General features: G+C 43.3%; 2 protein-coding genes across 2 annotated transcripts in view; one reads left to right on the top strand and one right to left on the bottom strand.

The window, feature by feature from the left end:
• The first annotated feature begins 243 nt into the window (after positions 1–243).
• srebf1 (sterol regulatory element binding transcription factor 1) lies at positions 244–16,925 on the top strand. Its single transcript, XM_004558369.4, has 19 exons — positions 244–605; positions 3,459–4,004; positions 5,311–5,486; positions 5,603–5,740; positions 5,851–6,069; positions 6,201–6,315; positions 6,580–6,737; positions 9,127–9,343; positions 9,460–9,644; positions 9,812–10,073; positions 10,312–10,478; positions 10,737–10,905; positions 11,033–11,141; positions 11,388–11,497; positions 12,330–12,462; positions 12,609–12,774; positions 13,571–13,786; positions 14,376–14,487; positions 15,233–16,925. The coding sequence occupies exons 1-19, from the start codon at positions 500–502 to the stop codon at positions 15,451–15,453; spliced, it is 3,525 nt and encodes a 1,174-aa protein (XP_004558426.3). The 5' UTR covers positions 244–499; the 3' UTR covers positions 15,454–16,925.
• A 1,334-nt stretch (positions 16,926–18,259) lies between these two features.
• Positions 18,260–23,734, bottom strand: part of rai1 (retinoic acid induced 1) — a 57,541-nt gene continuing 52,066 nt past the window's right edge. The window contains exons 3-5 of the mRNA XM_004558371.5: positions 23,636–23,729; positions 22,542–22,591; positions 18,260–20,031 (exon numbers count right to left, since the gene is read on the bottom strand). Coding sequence (XP_004558428.2) covers positions 20,023–20,031; positions 22,542–22,591; positions 23,636–23,729 — 153 coding nt within the window. The 3' untranslated portion in view covers positions 18,260–20,022. The remainder of the gene's footprint in view (positions 20,032–22,541; positions 22,592–23,635; positions 23,730–23,734) is intronic.

The raw sequence follows: 23,734 nt of genomic DNA, 5'->3' as shown, positions 1-23,734 counted from the left end.
ATTTTCTAGCCACGGCATCACTTCTTCGATTACTGTAATTATTTGTTGTTTTTTGTACATTATCTGATTTTTGTGTATAAATTGTGTTAGATCGTGGCCGTATACTGCACATGCCCTCACTCATTTACTCAAACAATCAAAACAAGCCTGAGAAACAGGGACGTGGGAATCTAGTTCAAAGGAGGGTGATTGGCTGGGGCAACTGTCAATCATCATCGGTTGGATGGGTTTCTCTGGCTACCGCTATAAGCACGTTAGTAGTGAATGAGCGTCGGTGTTTGGCTTGGTTTGACAAGTTTCCCAGGATGATGATGGGGCTAGTTGTGAGCAGTTAGTTGACACAAAAGTTACAAAAATAAGAAAAGTTGCAGCTCGCGTTGCGCATGTGACGAAAGGACAGGGATCTTGGTCCTTTTGTCAAATGTAAGGACTCAGAAGTTTCCGATTTCGCCGACAGTCAGTCAAGTCTACACTGGAAAGCCCAGACACGACAGTAAAGATGAACAGCCTGTCTTTTGACGATCATTCGTTGGATAATCTGGATCCAACACTGTCGCTTAACGACCCCAGTGATATTGACACGGCCCTCCTAAGCGACATTGATGGTAAGAAAATATAATGGTTGCTGCTGGCTTAAAACAGTTGCTAAAACCGGTAACACCGTACGTGTTATCATTCCTTTTCGTATCTTTAAGTGTTCTGCATGTAATAATCACACTAACAACATCACTTACAACGACATTCGATACAAAGACATCTTTTAAATAAAAGCTTTTAAAAGCTGAGAGCTAGCTTTCATCATCCACTGTTAGCTACATGCTAACTATCAGTGAGCAAGTATATGGAGGCTAGCCGGAAGTGATATTTGGGATGTTTTGTTAGTAATTTATAACGATGATTCTTGCAATATCAGAAGTCGTCTGTGTGTCTTACTGTTCAATAGAAAAATAGAAGCGCATTTCATGAGGCGAATATGTGACACTAACGTACAGCTAGCTTCGTGTGCGCCCCGCCCCCAGCGTGCTCCATAGACCGGGGTTACTGTCGTTCATTCCTCTCTTTTTGGGTTCACAGAGCCTCACTTGACCGATTTGACAAATATTTATGTATTTATGTATGCCAAATTAATCGGTTGAAAACTAATCTAGCCATATGCTCTGTGGACGACTTTATTTGTTTTCTTGCGAATATAGTGCTATCCACGTGCCCGTTTTTGCAAAAAACAAACAGCATATATAGTATGATTCATATATAAAATTCGTGCAACAATTTAAGCCTTCAATCGAAATCACAAGAGTATTTCGAGCATTGTTAAGATTTGGAGTTTTCTGTCAGTCTTCTTAAATTGGCCAGTATGTGTTTTGTAATAGGGGGCGAAGTGTAAATAAGATAACACGCACTGCGTAAACAGTGTTCATATCCTGCGGCCGTGCTCTCCATCTCTCTGACTTTGACCGACAGTAACCCTCTGTGACACTGCTCGATGGTAACCTCACACTCATTGCCACAGGCAGCTCTCCCTCTCTTTTCCTGTCTTGGGCTGATCGGCATAGCAAGTCTCCGAGATGCGCTCTGATTGGCCAAGAGCGATCACCTCATACACAACACTGCTTCACAAATCCAGGCTGCTCGTTTTTTTTCTTTTTTTATACTGCAGTCACAACATGAACTCAGAATCACTTAACAGAGAAATTAAACGCGGTCAACTGTCCTTGTAAAAAATGCTGTGAAAATTATTTCAGTGTCTTATGTCTTTCAAGAGCACACTGCTTCCTAGAATAAAAAATGATTAGTGAACACGTGCCATCTCACTTTTTTCCATGTAAAGTTTTTTTTTTTGTCAGTTTTAAATCTTTGTAATTAGCAAATCTTCTGGAAAAGATACATATTAAAATGTTTTATATCTTTTAGATCATGCTAATGAAAACCTACAAGTCCATATGTGCACGAGCACAAATTAAGATTAATAACTCATTAATAATATACCACTTGGATTCTTGGACCTACAGCTGCACGCACATGATGAATGGCTTGATAAACTTAAAGTGTGAAATGTACTGTATACCTGTACCTGGTATTTCTTGCTGTGTTTTCTAACGCAACAAGAGGCAGTCTTTCTTGTAAAGTGTGTTTTTTTTAAACTGCGTAAGACACCCCATCTCCTGCTTGGATATTTTAAAGTAGTTTTCTAGTAATTCTTTGAGTGTTAATGGAAAATGTGATGAAACAAAACAAAATTTAGTTTTTAGCAATTTTAAACTGCTGTAGTCATAAGTACATGTGATGTACTACATTTACAGTTATGTGAAAAGAATGGACTCTATAAAAGCAGAAGTTTTTCTGGTTCGCAGTACATGGGTTTGTGGAAGTCCCAAATTCACCTCACGGTCAGAGAAACCTCAAAAAAACACATGAGCTACATAATCTACAGCATATTAAATTTTAACATTAATGACAGTAAAGTTGGAAAGAGACTGAACACAAATATGGGTTGAAGTTTAAAAAGCACATGCAGGAGCAAAGTTGCAGCTAAACAAACCAGAACAGTTTTAGAGCAATAATTCATAATGCACAACATCACACAGCATATCTGTATAAACACCTAATATCAACTGTTAAGCATAGCGATGGAATGGTGATGACTTGGGGGTTGTGTTTGGAACAACCTGCATTGATTGAGTTGACATAAACTCCTCTGTATTTCAAAGTATTCTAGAGTTAAGTGTGAGGCCATCTGTCCGATGCTTGGCCGAAATTGTGTCATGCAACAGGACAATGCTCCCAAGCACAGCAGCAAATGTACAAGATAGTGGCTGAAAAAGGAAACAGTCAAGGTCTTGCAGTGACCCAGTTGAGGTCCAGACATCAACGCGGTAAGAAAATGCCGCGGGGAGACTTTAAACGAGCTGTGCATGAACGAATGCCTGCAAAGGTCTGAACGAAACTTTTTTTACAGGACTGCATAAAGCCCCTTTAAAACCTTCTTTTTAATGCAACTTTGTTTGTTGCCATTTAGCTTTTTTTTTTAATTTTTTTTTTTTAAACCCAATACCAAAACACGCTTCAAGGTGATGCTCCTTTCTATTTGAGCATCACATTGGCCTTATCCATTTTTATGCATTCCCACTCTACACTGCAATTATATATTAATAATAATACTTAGATATATGATAACTTGCGTTTTTATTTTCTTTAGCATGACTGAAATTGTTGCCAGTGATGTTTGATCATAAACAGTCACAGCACATGTGGGTTGATTAATTGGTAATTAAAGTGCAGTTTGCTACTGAAATGGATAGTACGGTAATTCAATCTCTAAACAAGTTTTCTCGAGAAATTTACAGTTCCTATAGATTTGATCTTGGTCCATATTTAATTGTTTAAAGCTGGCAAATTGCTATAAATTTTCTACTTGAACAATAACATTCACAGTGGCTGTGATTTGTCTTCCTGTTTAGACATGCTCCAGCTCATCAGCAACCAGGACATGGAGTTTGGAGGACTCTTTGATGTCCCTCCATACACCACGGCTCCTCCCATACAAGAGATTCATGGTTTGACTCAGACCATCACCTCAGCTTCCCCCCCAACCACCACTACCACACCTCCATCTTCATCTTCCATCCTAAGCAGTAACCCCCATCTGGATGCACTGCTGGGCCCTCCTATTACTCGTAGCTCGTCCAGCCCAGACAAAGCCTTCCAGCCTCCCACCTTCCAGCAGTCTCCCCTGGCCCAGGTACCCAGCTCCACCCAGAGGCAGCAGCCATCCTCCCCACAACAAGCTCAAAGCATCAGACAGACCCAAGTGGAGCAACCCCAACCAGTTCTCAGCCCGTCTGCTCCTTCCCAGGCAGCTTCACCTAATGGCTCCCCAGGACCAAACCCAGCATTCAGCTCAACGCCTCAGGCACTCTTCACCTCTCCTGCACCCCAGACTCCACCACAGACACAGACACAGCCTCAGGCCCGGACCAACTACAGCAGCCCAAACAGCTACACAGGTAAGCCCTCTCTGATGGTGATGATTGAGTCATAGATTATGTGCGAGTTAGATGGTAGGGGGTATCAAACTGTGCTTTAAAAATAAAACCTTTAAGGGAAAGGATGAAAATAAAACTGTGATGTTATTGTAGTGTGTTTCTTCACATAGAGACAAGTTCCTTGACTTTGCATGTCTGATGTTGGATCTTTCTAATCCAGTTCTGTCTGCATCGTTGACCAGCAAGCTTCCTGCTGTCTTTAGCTTTTTACAACTTTCATTAACCTGGCTTAACCAGTTTATTTTGTTCTGTAATTTACAGTTAAAGTTCAAGGTTTTTGAACCTTTTTTTGCGCAGTGAAAATGACAAACCTCTTGTGTCAGGTATTCAGTGAGGGGGAAAAAATGGGTTATTAAGGAAAATGTTAATGTCTCATTTTTGTCAATTGTGATTTGATTAAAATATGTGATGCTAACCTTTCAGTCGTTAGACTTCTTTTCAACAATACATGCACTGCTGTTTTACCGACTTTTCAAATACAAACAAATGGAATCTCATAGAGATACATAACCTCATTTACCAGCGTTATTTTTCTCTAAAGGAAAAAAAGGGGAGAATGACAAATTGTCATCTGTGAAGGAAAAAAACTCCAAGTGTTTATTTATATTTCTGTTAAATGCTGAGGATGTTTTTAGTGGCTCACATAAAGCACATTTGTGTTAACCATGGAATCTAGCAGCTGATGCCCAGTGCCCTGCAAGTTTGCTGTTCACGTGCATCGCATTTATCAGGACACTAGGTCATTTAACCTCGCATGATTTCTAATTAATGTCGTAATCTCATAGACTTTGGTCAGCTGCGTAAGAGTTTGCAAGTGAAATGAAATTTATGTGTGTGGACAAGACGTGGAACATTGGTGGGTACACAGTAGACAGTCCACTGCATGTGCATATCTTTATCCATATCTCTTAAAGCTTGGTGGAGATAAGCGAAAGTAGCGGCCATATCATTTGGAGAGTATCGCATTTATAATGAGTCCATAGTTCACCTTTTGCCTACAAAGTCTTAAAACTAATGCAGTTTTGATGAAATTAAGAGTTCAGGTGTTTTTTACTTTTAAAGCTGGCGGTTCTTTTGGAAGCTTAAATGTTGAAATGGGTAGTGTGCTACTACACCGTTAAATGATCACGGAAATTTTAACACAAACCATCAAATACTTAACATATAAAAATGTTACTTTCAAGTTGGAATTGCTCGGATTTTACTTCAAATTTTACCTGTGTGATTTAAGTCTTTTTGGCATCAATATGTTGTTTTTTTTTTCTAGCTGGCAGTCCCAGCAGTGTGAGCACTCCTGCCACCAGTTTGTCATCCTCACCGCCGAGCATTCAGCCAGTGGCCATTCAGGCTCAGCTCCAAGGGCTGACAACTGCATCTCCTCTCCTGACCACGTCAACAAGCCCTCCGGTTCAAACTGTCGCAGCCCACGTACAGCAAGTACCTGTAAGTGTGTGAAGGTGTTCTCTGAGCGAGCCTGGATGGACTTAAAAACGAATGCACTGCAGTCCTCGTTTACGTAAATGAATTTTCGGTGCATCTATCTGCCCTGGTGTCCTCAGGTGTTGCTTCAGCCCCAGTTCATCAAGGCCGAGAGTCTACTGCTGACCACTTTGAAGCCTGACCCCTGCATGGTCACTACTGTAGCTTCTCCCACGTCCCTGGCCACCACCACCCCAGCACAGAGCACTTCGCTGCAGGTAGATGCACAATATGAACTCAAACCTAATACTGAAGTCACACAGTGCACCGCTGTCGAGTTTACACCCACGCTGTTAACCCTGGCACTTACATCATCCTGTTTTCTCAGGCATTCATGGGTGGGGGTACTTTCCTGACTACAGTGCCTGTCATGGTGGATGCTGAAAAGCTTCCCATCAACCGCATCGCTATCAGTGGTAAGCCGGCTGGCCAGCCACACAAAGGGGAGAAGCGCACGGCCCACAACGCTATTGAGAAGCGGTACCGCTCCTCCATCAATGACAAAATCATGGAGCTGAAAGACTTGGTGGCTGGCACTGATGCTAAAGTAAGAAGCACGTATTTACAAGCATCCCACGCTTTTTATGCCATATTCTTTTTTTCTTTTTTTGTCCAGTTGTCTTTTTCATGAACAGCAGAGGTCTAATAATTCGGTTGGTCTTTTTCTTTCATTTCTAGCTCAATAAATCTGCAGTACTGAGGAAAGCCATCGACTACATCCGTTACCTGCAGCAGACTAACCAGAAGCTCAAACAAGAGAACATGACTCTTAAAATGGCAGCCCAGAAAAACAGTATGTGCTTAAAATGCTCTTTTCTTTATTCGTCAACAGCCTCTTGGGATTTTATTTCAATTTCTCGAAAGTCAATCATTCCGGTAACCTTTAACAACAATGACTGCTGATTTTTTTTTTTTTTTTTTTTTTTTAATCCTGAAAAGACAAATATAAAATGAAATGAAGTGTATTGTAGGGTTTTCTTTTCTTTTGTACCCTTGATTGACCCTCTAACTACTCCCTTCATCATCTTTTTTTTTTTTTTAAACCCCTTTTCTACAGAGTCTCTTAAGGACCTGGTTGCCATGGAGGTGGATGGACAGGCTGATGTGAAGAGCGAGCTGCCCACCCCGCCAGCCTCTGACGTGGGTTCCCCAACTTCCTTCTCTCACTGTGGCAGTGACTCAGAACCTGACAGTCCAATGGGAGAGGACACAAAGGTATGCAGAGCTCATTTAAACTAAACATTTGAGATGAGGGTTGGGGATAGAGATGCAAGGACAGATGGTTTGTTCCCATTAGGTTTGCGTTTGAATGAAAGTTAGGACTCTGTAAAATATATATTTGAAAAAATCTGAATTTGCAAATCATTCAAATCCTGCATTGACATGAAAATGATGCGAAGAAAACATTTCAAATTTTGAAAGTTTTCTTTCTTATTTTGAATTCGAGGCCAGCAAAAGCAAAGCGTTTAAAGACAAATGTAGATACACCGGCATGTTTCCCGCTGGTTTGCGTCACCTTTAAGCAGGCGCGAGGGAACCGTGGAGAACAGTTGCTGTAGTTCTGAAAGCACAATCTTTTTCTGTGCTTGCTTGATATAGGATTTCAGCTGCTCAGCAGTCTGAACATTTGGCACATTGTGAAAGGAAAAACACAACAACGGACGCTCTGTGGGTGACAGCCCTGTCAGAATGCAGGCAGGTCAGTTTAGCTGCCAGACTCTCTGCAGATGGATGCATGCAATTTGGTAGTGTGCTGGCAAAGTGGCCAAGCCCTTCATTAAAAAAAAAAAAGACATTGTCTTGATAGTAGCATATGTTAGTGTTAATGGTGCCTTTTATAAGATGGGCAGCAGCTGTGAATAAATGTTTAGAATAGGTTTTTTTATGGATGCAGGGACACCAGCACAGCACTGGTTAGTGGACTCATTTGAGCCCATGCGGTGAATTGATGGGTTGGGAATGAAAATTAAGATACATTAAATTGTTGGAAGTATTTGTCCACACAGTTCTTCACACTGTGATGAATCCCCAACAGTTTTTTTTTCCATAGACTGCTTTAATGATTTGCATATTCTCAAAATAGAAAATGAGATATGGCTAACTGAAACTAGATAAAACCTGTTTTTGCTGTGCTTTGTTTATTCCTTTATGCATATGGTGCCATCTGTATGGGATTTCTTTTGTTTACTGGAACAACAAGCCTTGGTTACCTTTCACATTTGAATAGATACAGATACCTGTACCTGGGCTTTGGTACTGTTTTTTGGTATTTTACTCATTGTGACATAATAAATCCAAGATTTCTCTTACAAAAATAAGTCCAAACTTCTCACTTGAAACATTTTGTTATTTAATGCTTTGGTCGCTGTCTGGCAGTGAACACCGGGTTCGGACAGTCTCGGTCGTTGTGTCCTTGGGCAAGACACTTCACCTACCGCCTACTGGTGTTGGCCAGAGGGGCCGATGGCGCGACATGGCAGCCTCGCTTCTGTCAGTCTGCCCCAGGGCAGCTGTGGCTACAACTGTAGCTGCCTCCACCAGTGTGTGAATGTGAGAGTGAATGAATAGTGGTATTGTAAAGCACTTTAAGGGCCCCGAAAAGCGCTATATAAATGCAATCCATTATTATCATTATTATTATTATAACACATTTAATATTAATTCTAAGCTATAATTAGTTGCGATTATCTACCAATGCTTTGGATATACAATCTCACATGACGTGTATGTTTGCCGTAAACAGCACGCGAGTTAAAATTTCAAACAACACAGTGAAAAAAGTCCTGTTTTTTTTGCGTGCAGCGTGTCCGACTTACTAATTAATTACCTGACGAAGATTTTTCATCATCGTCATCATCCATTGGTTCACACTCTTGTACACTGGTGACAGATGTGCTAAATTAAGCTGCAGTGATTGTGAATTTGGCTTTCGGGCTATCAGATCTGGTGCATTCTTCGAGCTGTGTTTTGTGTTTGACCAGGTGTTTCCTCAGATTAGATGCATTGCCGTTTCCAGCTTTGCATTTTGCACTACAAACGTGGGAGAGAACATTGTCTGTGCCGAGCTCTGAAAGTGTGAGCTCGCCTGAGTCTGTTTTTGGCTCGTCACACCGCCATTGCCTTGCGTGTGTGCTTGCCGGAGTGACGTCACGGCAGGAGTGACGTCACACGAACTCGGCCTATTTCTTCCTTTAACCCAAATGTGCTCTGGTGATAAAATTTGGCATCAGCTGATTTTTGTGAATTGGAGTTTGGTCGGTGCCATGGTGACGGCTTAAAGCACCTCACCTTGCTAAACTTCCTTCACAGGCGCTCCCATGAACAATCTAGGAAACTGTTGCCAACAGAAACCTTGACCACACTGCAACTGTCAGTCTTAATAGACACAAAAAAAAAATACAAACGTGATTCTTTTGGCTGCGAAAAAATTCTCCATGAACACCCATGATGCTTGACAGCTTGTGTACAGCGCTCAACTATTAATCAACCACTATAACACCTCAAAAATGTAATTACTCATACTTTTTGTCAGATTGATGTTGCTGCCTGAATTAATAAACTGAATAATCACAAATGTGTCCTTCTGGATTCTCTCGTGTGTCAGCCAAATATAGGCACGCCGGACCAGTCGACAGCAGGTGGCAGTGCCGTTGGCATGTTGGACCGTTCCCGTATGGCGTTGTGCGCCTTTACCTTTCTCTTCCTCTCCCTCAACCCTTTGGCTGCTCTGTTCTGTTCATCGGGTAGCAGCTCATCTGGAAATACTGAAGCTGTAAGCACCCATCACGCGGGCAGGACCGTCCTGGGTGTGGATGTCGCAGGTACAGAGTGGGGAAAATGCTGGGAGGGAGACAGATGGCAGTGATTCAAATTTCACATAATTAGCTCTCAATAAATAGATTTTCTTTGCAGTTAAATGACTCTGTGTTGTTTATAGCTGACTCATGGGGCTGGATGGATTGGATGCTCCCGACTATACTGGTGTGGTTACTGAACGGTATTCTGGTATCAGGAGTTCTAATACGGCTGTTGGTGTATGGAGAACCTGTAACCAGACCACATTCTGGATCATCCGTCTTGTTCTGGAGGCATCGCAAACAGGCTGACCTGGACCTGGCAAGAGTATGCTTCTTTTTTTCTTTTCAACGTGTGCCCAATTGACAAAGTGTACTGATCCACAAGGAGGAATTTGACCATATTTAAATCAGAAATCCTTCTGAACTCTCACAGAATCTATAAAGTGGCTCTTCGTCTGTTTTCTCTCACTATTTATCTTTTACACTTCACAGGGAGATTTTGCTCAAGCCAGTCACAACCTGTGGACTTGTCTGAAGGCTCTCGGTCGCCCCTTACCCACCTCCCAGTTGGACTTGGCCTGCGCAGCGCTCTGGTCTTTGCTAAGATTCTGCCTCCAGCGTCTATGGGTTGGCCGCTGGCTAGCTGCCAGGGCAGGAGGGCTGCGATCTGATCGCCCCCTGCAGGAGGATGCCTGCAAAAGCAGCCGTGATGCCGCCCTGGTTTACCACCGCTTGCACCAGCTTCACATGACAGGTTGGTCACCATAAGAGTCCTGCTTTTAGATCAGATCAGTGTGACACGCTGGACATTAGGAGGTGAATTGTCATTCATTTCAAAGCGACTCAGCAACATTTGAAGTAAGGTTTAAAAAGCATTGCAGTCTTTGCTGTGCAAAAAGATTCTGTCTAAAGATAAATTCCAGTTTAAATAATTTTTGTGAATATTTAAAAAAAAAAAAAATTGTTTTCTTGTCTTCGATCTGTGCCTGCAGGTAAACTGAATGGCAGCCACCTCTCAGCAGTGCACATGTCTTTAAGTGCAGTGAACCTTGCAGAGTGTTCTGGCTCATGCCTGCCTGTGGCCTCGCTGGCTGAGATCTATGTTTCTGCGGCTCTACGAGTCAAAGCCAGTTTGCCGAGGGTTCTGCATTTCACCTCTGTGAGTCCCTGTTGTTTGCACAAGCATGCGCGTCTTGCTCAGTCATTTATAAGCAGTGTTTTTACCCCGACTCTGTTTCTTTTGTGCTCACGTGATGTAACAACAACCAGTTTTGAGTTGACATTTTGTTTAATTTATCTTTCATGGTTAATAAACATTCACTGAGGTGATTAAAGATCCTGCGATCTGTCCTAACGTGTAATATTTTAAACTACACCAAACCAAAACCTTTTTTTTTTTTTTTCCTTCTTTTGACAGCGTGTGTTCCTGAGCAGTGCTCGTCAAGCTTGCCTATCTTCCAGCGGCAGTGTCCCCCCAGCCATGCAGTGGCTTTGTCACCCACTAGGTCACCGCTTCTTCGTGGATGGGGACTGGGCTATTCGCAGCACCCCTAAAGAAAGCATCTACAGCCAAGCTGGCAACACTGGTCAGTGAAAGCAAAAGTTTGCACTCAGTCTATAACTGTGTTTTTACAATACCTAATTTGGAATCCTCTTGCCTACAATATGCAGGCACATTCTGATGTTTATATTTGTTATTGGTTTCCCTTGCAGTGGATCCTCTGGCTCAGGTGACTCAGGCATTTAGAGAACACCTCCTGGAAAAGGCTCTGTACTGTGTGGCCCAGCCTCGCGGAGAGAAAAATACAAGTCCGGGAGACGGGTGAGAAATCAAGACGGGCTTTCATATAATCGATTCTTGTAACTTTTGGTTCGTTTGCTTTTCTTGGCAACAAGTTACGGTTTACTTCTCATAGAGTCGCCAACATACAAAGAAAGGAATGAGGATAATAAACTCAGAATTAAATTTGGCATTTAAAAAGAAAACCCTTTTGTAGGTATGTTTTATTTTAACGATTTGTGGGGCAAAATAACCATTCAGTGTGTGTGCGTGTGTGTGTGTCCTCAGCGAGTATGCCGATGCCCTGGAATATCTCCAGCTGTTGATTAATGCTTCAGATGCGGCTGGTGCCACCTCACAGTCCTTTGCTATTGGGTCCAACATGGCAACTGTCACAGGTATGGCTATGGAAACTGTCGTTTCTGTTTGCGGTCTCATTTGTATTGAAAAGTAATCTTTGACAGTGTATCTTCAGCGCTAAAAACATTAGCGATCACTAATGGTACCGACTTTTTAATCTGGTTAAAATTTGCTTTTAGAAAAATCAGAACTTGCCTCTAAATGTTTCTGTTGCTTAAGTACATCAAGCAGTTACACTGTCTAGATGCGTACTCCTTACTTCACTGCTACTTATCTTTTTTGCAATAATTGCATTAGCCTTCTCTGCACACTGCTCTTTCTTTACTGCGTGTGCAGAATAAGAAGCTGTGTGACAAAGTTCATTTTTACACTACAGAGATCAAGTAGCTTGATTTCCCTTTGACTTCCATCCTCCCACCGCTTTCCTTTGTCCTTACTGATCACTGATCTGAGCGATAGAGGGCTAGGTGAAAGGGAGGCATTCGCTAGATTGCTTCATCTATCTTCAGCACTGTCAAATTGGTGATCACCTTGAGAGGAAGGAGGGAGCGGGAGGGATGAGAGACTGTGCAGGGATTTTAATAGGAGACTTTTCTTGGCAGAGCCTCAGGTTACTCGCTACATGTTTTAGAAGTCTGTGTGTGTTGCCCTGTGTTAAATGGAGTACTTTTTCCTTGTGAGGGAGTCGTCAAAATCCTCCAGGGTAGAAACAGATTGATTCAGAGGTCAAAATGCAGACAGCAGCTGTCTGCACGGGTGCACCGCCATGCATGCTAAATGTGAAAGTGGACACTCTGGGATTTAAATATCTGCATGTTTGTTTCTGTCTGAGGGTGTCTCAGCTTTGACTGTTTTTCCTCTAATATCCAGGCTGTGACCCTCATTCTAAGTGGTGGTCCTCAATCACTGTGGTGATCATCAACTGGCTCCAAGGAGATGATGCCGCAGCAGAGAGACTGTATCCGACGGTTGAGCACCTGCCCCGCAGTCTGCAGAACGCAGAGTAAGTTAGACGTATAAAGATGTGAATTTGGAACTTTGCCCTGCAAATGCCAGGCTAAGGACACACACCCACCCACCCTCTAACACTTACACCACTTTAACCTGTGTCCTTTGTCTGTTGCCCGCCCACCACTCTCTTTCTATCAGGAGTCTTCTGCCCAAAGCCTGTCTGAACACATTCAGGGCAGTGCGAGCTCTGCTGTCCAAGCCAGAAAACTGCCAATTGAGTCTGAGCTACAGTGACAAGGCCAGCGCCCTGCTCCGAGACAGCCTCAACCTGGGACCACACTGTCATAGCTCCAGTTTAGACAAGGTACGCACAAAGAAAGGCACAATCTCTTCCAGATTTGTGCACGTAAGTGATGTTTATTACACCTAGGAGGGACATTTCATTAAGGTGGCAACATCTGCACGAGGGGAAAAAAAATGCACAAGAATACTTAAAGTGTCGGGAATAGTTACATAGTTATAAAGTGATTAAACGATGCACGCACACAGACACGTGCACCTTTGTCACAGTACAAAGCGACACACTTCACCAGACAGCGAATCCCTCGCAGCATCTCCACTCTGCGATGCTGCAGTGTCCTACCCTCTGGCACTCAGCAGATGGTGATGCTGGTGGATAGGTAGCTCACAGCGGTGTATGTGCATGGCCAGAGCTGCAGTGCATTGTAGTTGCATTGCATGTGTGTCTCAGCTGAGTGCAATGTACCTGCAGTGCAACACAGAGCTGGGCCACTCACAGCAGAACACACACTCGCGTAGGAGAGGTGGAAAATGTCCTTTAGCGTCGATTAGAGATGCATAACATAACGAAAAGTGACTGTTTTAATAATAGCAGCTGAAACTATTTGTAGATTAACATCCTGAGCAAAATGTGATGGATATTACTTATTTTTATAAACTGGAAGCGGTGTTGTATGACAAACATGCAAACATTTTTTTTAGTCTAATTCTTGGTGTTTTTCAAAACATGACATATTCATCATACTTCAGTATCCAGTTCTGAGGTCAGTGGAGACTGGGGCTTTTTTTCTCCCTTTTCTTTTCATTTTTGTTTTTAAGTTGAGAATATTTGAGCACTAAAGCTAATTATTTCTCGCTAGGTTGTCCAGTTGCTGTTGTGCGATCTGCTGCTGGTTATGAGGACAAATGTCTGGCGTCTGCAGCAACAAGGGGCCACTCCCACGGGACAAGGCTCAGCGGGGACCAGCGGCCCTGCGGGCATTCAGCAGGCCTCTCCACCAGAGCTCGTGGGCTTTCAGCAAGACCTCAGCTCGCTACGCAAATTGGCACAGAGTTTCAGACCTGCGATGCGAAGAGTATGTAAAACCTTGTCACCACATTCTGTCTTTTAAGTTTTCTCTTTTGGTTTATCAAAGCTCTGTGCTGGGCCTAATATGAGGGAAGAGTTTGTGCTAAATCTGAAGTTTGTCTCAACTGAAAACTATTTCAGTAGTTGCATACAAAGACACTGGATCTGAGTGCAGCATGCTATCCAAACCAAAACATGCTAAGATGAATCTTAAGATGCTCTTTAATGAAAGTGTAAAACACAAATCTGCTGCATATGTATCGTGAATGAGTGAATTAAAAAGAATAGAATTTCTTCACTTAATAAAGGCACAGAGCAGCACATTGGAAATGGATACAAATATAATCCAGTGCACGTATTTGCAGGCAGTGCAGGGTATATATAGTTCTCTGTGAGGTTGGGAGGTGTTACAGCACACATGCACACACACACACACACATACCCTGAGGCAAGCGTTTAGCAGCATTGTTCACAAGACTTCAAAGTCTCTCAGAGGTTGAGCCGAGCATTATGTGTGAGTCATCATCACTCGCTATCGTCCCTCCTCCTCCTCCTCTTCTCTCACCTCTCTCTCTTTGCACTCCATCCCTTTCCAGTTGTTTCTCCATGAAGCTACGGCCAGGCTGATGGCGGGGGCCAGTCCCACCCGCACACATCAGCTTCTGGATCGCTCACTGCGGCGCAGAGCAACACCCGGAGCCAAGACAGGTGTGTGTGTGTGTGTGTGTGTGTGTGTGTGTGTACAATATTACTGTGGATTTGATATTTCATTCAGTCTGCACTGGTGATTCTGTTTTAATAACTCCTGTTGATATTTTTAATTTGGTGAAGTAACAGAGAAAGCTCTGAATATTTATGTCACTCAGTCCTTATCTAATCCGTCTGCTTTGAAAATGTATTTCTTTATTAAGTCTAGTCAAAAAAGGGCCAGCATTTAATAAGTGCAGCTTCTACATTCTGTGGATGTGATGCTTTTTCTTGACTTATTTTTTATTAAACTAAGTATATATCTGTTTGAGACATTCGGAGATCCTCCTGAATTGCTAGAAAACAATTTCTTTACATTACTTTCTAAGGTTCTTTAGAATACTTGATAAATGGATAAACAGGTGAAATCCAATATATTTTAATATATTTTACACTAAAAGCAATCTATGGATTGTTAGACTCAATTACTTTAGTTTTTTTTTTTTTTTAGTATTTGCTTTATTTACCATTCATTTAGCTTGTTTTGTGGCAGACAGAGAAGCTGGGACATGCTGTTGATTTGTCATTGTGTTTATAAGTGATGGTGGGAGGCTTTTTGGAGAAGGGCAGGCCATTTCAGTTTTCGTTATAAATCAGATCAGTGATTAAACTCTGTTTGGCTGTTGCTGGTTAACGACATCAAAAAGATCACCCGAAATTCCACAGTAACTAACTGTTTTTGTTTTTGTGTGTTGTGTGTGTGCAGAGGAGTGTGAGATGCGGCCTGGCCAGCGGGAGCAGGCGGAGGCTGTGATGCTGGCGTGCCGCTACCTTCCTCCGTCCTTTCTTTCGGCTCCGGGCCAAAGGGTGGGCATGCTGGCCGACGCTGCCCGCACCCTGGAGAAGCTGGGAGACAAGAGGACCCTCCACGACTGCCAGCAAATGATCATAAAACTGGGCAGCGGCACCACTGTCACCAACAGCTAGAGGGGGGGGTGGGTGCTGAGAGACACGCATGGACGTTGTGTACATATATATATATATATATAAACATCTGTAACATATAAAGTCACACAGACAGAAGACAAAACCATACAGTCTCTCTTTGGTGAGCAGCTATCAAACAGATTTGTACAGATTCATATCAAACTGGATTTTCTTCATGCGTTGTCCCTCCCATCACCCCAGTCAAACAACAAAACACTTGTCGAGTTCGCACTCTTGTTGCTGCGGATTATTTAAAAAAAAGATTTTCCTCTTGTCAAAATAAAAAAATAAAAAGGATCCCTTGGTGAGAATGTGTTGCAGTGCCACAGTTTGCCCACAAAGAGGAGCTGTCGTGTCCTAATGGAAACTGGAGAGGGTGAGAAGTATGAAAGAGGTTTTTGCCCTGCGTTTACTGGCGTATCCCCACTCGCCCCACTTTTCTTTCGTTCTTTTTTTCCCCGATTAGCGGAGAGCTTAGTGGGCTGGAGTGGCGGGCTGCTCTGATTGGTTGCAGAATGAGGCATCTGTGTTTTTGTGGGAGAAAAACGAGAACTTGTATTGGTCTGAGCGCGTGGGCTTGTGTGGTGGGAAAGCACTAAACCGTAACTGTCGAGGTAAATAAAAAAAAAAAAAAAAAAACACAACAACAACAAAAAAAATCATGCCTCACAAGCTGAGCCCCGTTTCTCTATCTGCACTAAGCCTGTGAGGCTGATTTCAGTGAGATAAGTAATATTATGGCTTTATGAGGTTATTTTCATAGAGGTCGCGTTTTGTTTGTTTTTTCCTTCTTGTTTTGCTGTGTACATATTTTAATATGTATTTATAATCTTATGATCTTTGATCAAGCAGTATTTTGCATAAGAAGAGTGATTTAATGCCTGTTTTTCCTTTTTTAATCTTGCTTTATTTTGCAGTTTTAAACTAGGCGCCGCATATCTTGTGCGGTATCAGGTTAGCGTTGCATACCCATGCGACTGTCGTAGGCACTGGCTAGTTGTAAATCAACAGCTCAAGCTAAACATGAGCTGTTGGTACAACTTTTTGTAGTTTGTACAACTACAAAAAGTTGCGTATGTCATGCAGAAGGTTTTGAAATAATTAACTTTTTTTCCTTTTGTTCCAAAGAAAACCTGTGACAAATCTTTTCTTTATTTGTAGCTGTAATGTTACTTTTTCTTTCAATTATTGGTTTCTTTCCTAGAGAAAGCACCATGTTTTAATTTTTAAGAGGATTGTTTTGGGGGGGGTTTTTAACAAATTTTTTGACATGTCCCAGGACCAGTATATTTTTTTTATAGCATGTGACTAATGTGAAAGACTGAAAAACATGGGATTAAGATGACAGTGATGCAACCATGTCTGAAGGTAATGTTGATGTAGACCTTTCAATGACATGCTTTCATCTCTTCTATGTTCTTCATCTATTCCTTTTCGTCATGTAAATATTAAAATATTTTGTAAAGAAGAAATGAGCGTTTCCTGTGGTATTTGAAACAACTGGGTAATACGGGTTGAAAAATGATCAATAATTAAAAGTCTTACACTAACCTGAGATGATGTCTGCATTGTGTCTGGCTGAAATTCTAACTCAGATATGGACTAATGTCAGCAAAGGCTCCATTTTTCGGGTTGAGTTTCACGCAGGATTCCCTTCCTGACATAACCCCAAAGGGGACTTGTGTCTCCAGCTGGAATCGAACCAGTGACCTTAAGCTTGCCAATAAATGTGTTGGAACACGTCATTAGGTGCACCTTCCTAATACTGGGTTAGAACCCCGTTTATTACTTTGTGGCGAATTCAACAAAGTTCCTCTGAGATTTTGGTACATATTGGTGCGATAGCATCACGCAGCTGCTGTAGATTTGTCGAAACATTCGGATACAGTGAACTCGTCATGTTCAAGCAGCCAGGTTCATATGATTTGAGCTTTGTGACACAGTATGTTATCTTGCTGGAAGGACCCATCAGAGTTGGTACACTGTGGTCATAAAGGGCTGGATATGGTCAGCGACAACACTCAGGTAGGCTTTGGTGTTTAAACAATGCTTGGTTGCTGGTAAGGAGCCCAAAGTGTGCCACAAAAATCTCCCCCACACAATTACACCATCACCTAATCATAATTATAAGGTAGAGTGAATTCATGCTGTTTTTGCCTACCAACCAAATGTCATGACAGAAATTGAGATCCATCAGACCAGGCATCTGTCGTCCAATTTAGGTGACCCGTGAGAACTGTAGCCTCAGTTTCCTGTTCTTAGCTGACAGGAGTGGCAGCCAGTGTGGTCTTCTGCTGCTGTAGCCCATCTCCTTCAAGTTTTGACGTGTTGTGCAGTCAGAGACGCTCTTCTGCATAACTTAGTTGTAAGAAGGAGTGATTTGAGTTAGTGTTGCCATCCTATAACTCCTCTGACCCGCAGCGTCAAGAAGACCTTTTCTGGTGTTTAAACCTTCTGTTTGTGAGAGGCAGCCAATCAGAACAAAGTTGACTTAATTATTGTTTCAGTGAGAGGTTGAGATGATGTTTTGAAATGTGACTGATGCAAAGCTACTCTAGCAGAGTCCAAGAACAAACGTATGGAGCTGAAGATGAGCATTATGGGTCCTGTTAATTATAATAAATAGCAGAATGTTTCTGTATGATTTCTTATCATGTTAAGGATTAACTGTATTAAAATATGGCTTTTTAAGCATTGTCATTATTCCTCTTTCTAATTTGTGCCCTTGAGTGGCCACTCTGCACAGAACCACAATTTACATGTCTTACTGTCAGTGCGTGTTGAGTGAAGACAAAAAGAGCAGGCATTGGTCATAGCAGCATTGAAAGGTGCTGGTATATTTAACATTGGCGTTACAAAAAACATTTCAAACAGAGTGATGCTGTGTCATCAAGTCCAAACAAATAGACATGAAAATCAATAAACGGCATGCTCCCACTTAAGACCAGTGACATTCCCAAAAAAGGTTTTGTTTTTTTTTCATCAATGGATTCTTTTAATAACATTTTATAAGCAATAACATATTCCATTTTATAGAAAATAAACATCTCTAGGAAATACTATACACAATTATATTAGTACATCACATTTTACATTTAAACAGCATCAAATACCTATATACACCATTAAATAATGAGCTTCATAAAAGAGAAAGTTTGGTGTGGCATTTTTGCACTTTCTTTTATGCCCTAATACTTAAATATGTCTCCTTTTGAAAATGACCGGTACTTTAACTGACGCCCCGCACGGGGCATTGTTATATAGCATGGCGGAGTGAAAAGAGGCTACATTTTTCGATACACAAACAGATGGGTGTGTGTGTGTTTCATGACATCAGGATTGAATGCACGTCTTTCCTCGCGGCTGTGGTGTGCGAAATAATCTCGAAATGTTGTTAACAGGTAATACTTCTTGAACTGTACATAGATATGAAGTGGATGGACTGACTCCCGGTGGGTCCTCTGAGCCCTCGTCTGCAGCTTGTCGAGTGATGATGGTGGTGTCTGCTGTACATACTGACTGTGCGCACAGTTGAAGTAAACTCTTAAACAGAGTTCATATTTTTTTTCTCATTTTCATATATTTATATATATATATTTTAATTTCTGAATAGCACGAAGCCGGACATATACCAAGGGTGACGCAATGATGTTTAGCCATAATGCACATCAAAATACAGCTCCCGAGATAAGAGCCGTATATTAAAATACTGCGTCCATTTTTTTTCCTCAACTCTTCAGTATCAGAATATTTCGAGCCTGTGAAGCACATCATCATCATCATCATCATCATCACCATCATCTTGTACGGTTTCCTCATCCTCACCTGTTTTATTTTGTCTCTTGTTTTAAACACAAACGCGCACATTGAGATACATCCAGTGGTTGGCTGCTGTTTTTTTCTTTTTTTTTTTTTTTTGACGCGTGACATCTTGAGTTAGAGAAGCAATTCTTCATACTCCCACAGACACATATGCACAAACACACTGATGGTGTGCTTGGAGAATGACAATTCTATGGTTATCACATACAAACACATGCGCGCACTCTCACACACACACATACACACGCACATATGCACCTCTTGGCCCACAGACAAGGTGGCCAGAGGGATGTACCTGTCCAATCAGTGTCCGTCGAGTGTCTGAATATGATAGCAACCCATCCGAAGGCAGAACACACACATGCGTTCCTCGCTCTGCATTTCAAACGGGTCCCCATGTGCACTGGCCTTAGGCGCGCAGTCTCTAAAGCGCAGCCTACCCTCCTGTTAAACAGTGTCACTGCCTTCTGCCTTGCAGTCAGGGGCTCAGTTGAGAAAGCACATTTCTAGGGCGGCTTCAAGGAGCAGCTGTTCTCTGCAGAGCTGTTTTTCCACTGTTTGTATTGCTCCTAGCTCCACTTCAGCGCTGCCTTTTAACCCTCGCCCAGCCGCGCTGGCTGGCGTGCCTGTTCGTCATCAGTCGTCACCGTGTCTTTAGGAATAGGGAGTGGATTTTGCCTCGCTGGATTGGTGTTGTCTGGCGGAGAGGTGATGGTGTTGGCGATGAAAGTGATACACAGGAATATCTTACAGGTCCTGTGAAGGAAGTGCACAGATGTAAACACAAAGTCAAAAACACAATTGGGATACAAATGTGTGAGGTGTGCCAGAAGTTTTCCTTCCTCGCCCAGAACTCTTGAGCTCTTTTCTCATCATTTCCTGTGACTTGTGAGGCTTTTTTGTGCTCGAATTTAAGCACCTAAATTCTTAAAAGCTGCAGTAAATGTGCAGACAGGTAAACTGCAAGCGTAGGCGTCTTCTGTGCAGATGTTGGTATAATACAATGCTGAAAGGGATTCTGTGCAGATTTGCAGAGTGAAGGCATTAAAGCAAGCTGGCTCTGGTGTGCTGGAGTGGGGAGATGGATGCAGCTGACCAGTGAACCAGCTCGCCTATGAAAGACGCAGCAGGAACACCTCTAAATTGTGCTGGTGTGGTGGTTGAGCACTTTCTTTCCCCCTTCTACTCTTCTGCATCCCCTGATATCTCTTCCACTGTCTCTCTCTCTCTTTCTCTCTCTCTGAACTGCCAGCTGCCCATCCTTATGCCCTGGATTCAGACCAGCAGCATTGCTCTCTCTGTTTTATCTTTCTACTTTCAATCCTTCTACTTCCCCCCTTCTCCTCCCTCCTTAAAGCCTACCTCTCACTCCTTTTTTTGCTTTTTCCTCTCTGGTACAACTCATTTTCCTTCACACCTTCAGTCCCGCTTGTTTTCTCCCCACCTCTCTATCACAGAGTGTCGCTCCCTTTGCTGCTCGTCTCTCTTGTTGCCCTCTTTTTCTCCTTCTATCTCCGTCTCTTTCAGCCTGCCACTCTCTGATGTAACTGCCCCCATTCGTCTTTTGTTCCCACTCAGTTGCAGCACAAAACGCTCTGTTTTTCTCTCTGCCTGTCTGTCTGTCTTGCGTTCGCTATGTGTATATGTGTGCGAGCTTCCAGGCAACCTGTTAATGAACCTGCGTGGACTCTCACAGTGTGTGTCCGTTAGCACTGGACAATCCACAGCTGCAGGCAGTGTGTTTGTGTGCATTTTTTCCCCCTCAGCCCTGAAAGCAAGTGAACGCAGGCGAAAGGGAGAATTTCTTAGGGGGACCCATGGGTGGGGTGGTTGTGTGCTTGTGTCTGTATGTGTGCGTACGTGTGTCTCTGCTCTTCCCTTTGATTAAGCCGCTCGGCGTAAATTGGCACGGCACAGACCCCCCCCCCCCACACACACATGCAGACCTTCAGATCCCTCAGCTGATGACAGCTCTGCCTCAGCCTGCTAACAACAATCTATCCCTCTCTGACTCGCTCTCCTTTTCTCTCCGTTTCTCACACGCTATTTCTGCTGCTTAGACGTGGGAGTTGAGGTGAAGAGAGGAGTGGAGAAGATGACAAAGAACGAGGGAGAATGGGATGAGGAAAGATGAAGGGAGGACGGCTGAAAACGGAAAAGGGAGCTCGCAGGAGATGAGAGGTGAACAGAGTGAGAGACTGGAGGGGGGGGGAGAGAGCTGGAACAGCAGGGTAGCAGCGAAGCAAAATAAGGGGAGCGGAGGGGGGAAAAAAGGAGGAAGGGAGAGAAATAATGAGAGAAAGGAGAGCAAGAGAGAGGGAAACGGTGGAGAGAGCATGTGGGGAAGATAGCAGGCAGTGATGGTGGGTGGGGTGTTTTGATCAGCAGCCAGCTTTTCATCCCTGTCAGTCTGCACAGAGGAGAACAGGAAAGGAAGAGGAAAAGAGGAAAGGAGGGAGGGAGGGAGAGATGCAGAGCGGGGAGGGAGGATGGGAGGCTACTGCCACTGCTGCCTCAATGCACCGCTGCTCCCTGCTGAATGTCAGCATCTCTAGCACCCCCTCCCCCTCCACACTCCCTCCCTCATTTGACCTTCCTCCTTTTGCCATGCAAACGCATCGCCACCAGATGGCGTCTGCCCTACAAGGAAGAACTGGACGTGGAGGAGACCATTCGAATGAACTCGGAGAACAGTGACCCTGCAAATGCAGCAGTTTGAAGTCACAGTAGCAGGCGATGGTAATAAAATGAAGGGCGCTCGTTGATATGGTGATTTTAACTCGCCGAGGTACACTGGGTACACGTTGAATCGGTAGGAAGAGTCTTCATGTGGCAAAGAGAAAAAGGTACTTTATGCCAGTCTACAATGAACATCAGCTGTGTTTTTTCTTTGTTTTTCTCTGCTTTACAGGAACTGACGGTTGTGTTTCCTGTTCAGCACCATATCATCTGTTCAGCCAAGGTGCTGCTGTTTGTTATAGAAATGTGTGAATTCAATTTTTTTTATCCCTGTGCTGAGGAGGTGGATAAAGAGAGGGGCAGGGGATGGTGGGGGGGTGTTGCTGGCGGCGTTGGTGTTAGGATCGGAATGGAAAGGGAGGCCAGGTGAGGAGAAAGAAAAACTGAACTTGTGTGCTTAGGCATATGTGTAAACACTGATATCTGATGTTGCCTGTGAAATGCTGGGGAACTGTTAAACTAACTGTTAAAGCAGGACGAAGTAATAAAGCATGCTTTCACTAGTTTAGTGGGTTTTTTTTCCTTACCTCGTGTTTAGGACATTTGATGGAGAAGTCATCCTCGTGGAATGTGCAGCCTGTGCAGAAAGAGAAAAAGCAAAGAACAACAGAATGAGGTGTGAAATCTCAGATTCACATTTTACTTTGAATAAAAAACATACCAGGAGGCTAATCCTGACAACAACAACAACAACAACAAAACAAACCCACAGCTCTCCTCAAAAAGCACAAATGAATGGAAAAAAAACTGAGCTAAATAAAAGAGCGATGCAAGCGAGGGAGAGCATCAGAGGAAAGAGGAAGACTGAGTGGATACGTTGCAATGCAGACAGGCAGGCAGGCAGTCAGATATGGCTGGTGCACTCAGCGGGATTAAAAAAGGGCCTCGCTCTGCTCCCTGTGCTGGCTCGGCAGACGTGGCAGACCGTTTAATCCTCGCACTGTACTTCCTTGGCATGAGATAATATAAGGGGGAAACCATGTTACACATATGCTGGCACACGGACACTCTCTTGTATTAACAGCAACCACACACGAGCGCTGATGGAAATGCACGTTGGCCAAGTTGTTATAAGGTGTGCATGGCAGTGTTCTGGCAAGCATTTGGAAAGGAAGGCACGAACATGCAGACACACACATGCACGCTCAGCCTCCAGACAGCAGCAGCGTGGATGGATGGAGCCACAGGGGCTGTGGTCAATAATACACACACACATACATGCAAGCTCAGCCTCCTCCCTCTATCTCTTCGCTTTCTCCTTTTTGCACACTCCAGGGTTCCACTTTCCTCTCATCATTCCCTGTATTCAAAGCTCCCTTCTTCATTCCCTCTCTCTTTTCCTCTTCTGCTCTGCCCTAACACTCTCAGACATCTCTTCTCGCACTCAATAATGCTACTCCTTGATGCATTTCCCCCCCTCTCACTCTCATTTAACCACAACCACTTCCCCTGCACTCTCTTTTCATTTTTCCCACCTATTTTTCTGCAATTGTTCCCTCCCAATTGGCCTCTCATCATTCACATTCCCAATTTCCCTCCTCATTTCTCCCTTCTCTTCTTAGCTTTTTCTTGTCTTTTTATCCCCCTGTTGCTCCCTCCCTCTCTCGCTGTGGTCTCTTACCTATCTCTTTGGCGCAGACATAGTGGTATTTATGAGAGCAGCCTCTCCAACAGCAGCTGAGGGACGCCCCCACAATCTGGCACTTGTAGCAGCTCTGGG

The sequence above is a fragment of the Maylandia zebra genome, linkage group LG4 (genome assembly GCF_041146795.1).
Source record: "Maylandia zebra isolate NMK-2024a linkage group LG4, Mzebra_GT3a, whole genome shotgun sequence".
NCBI lineage: Eukaryota > Metazoa > Chordata > Actinopteri > Cichliformes > Cichlidae > Maylandia > Maylandia zebra.
The sequence above is the reverse complement of the archived record's forward strand: the minus strand, read 5'-3'. Positions and strand labels throughout refer to the sequence as shown.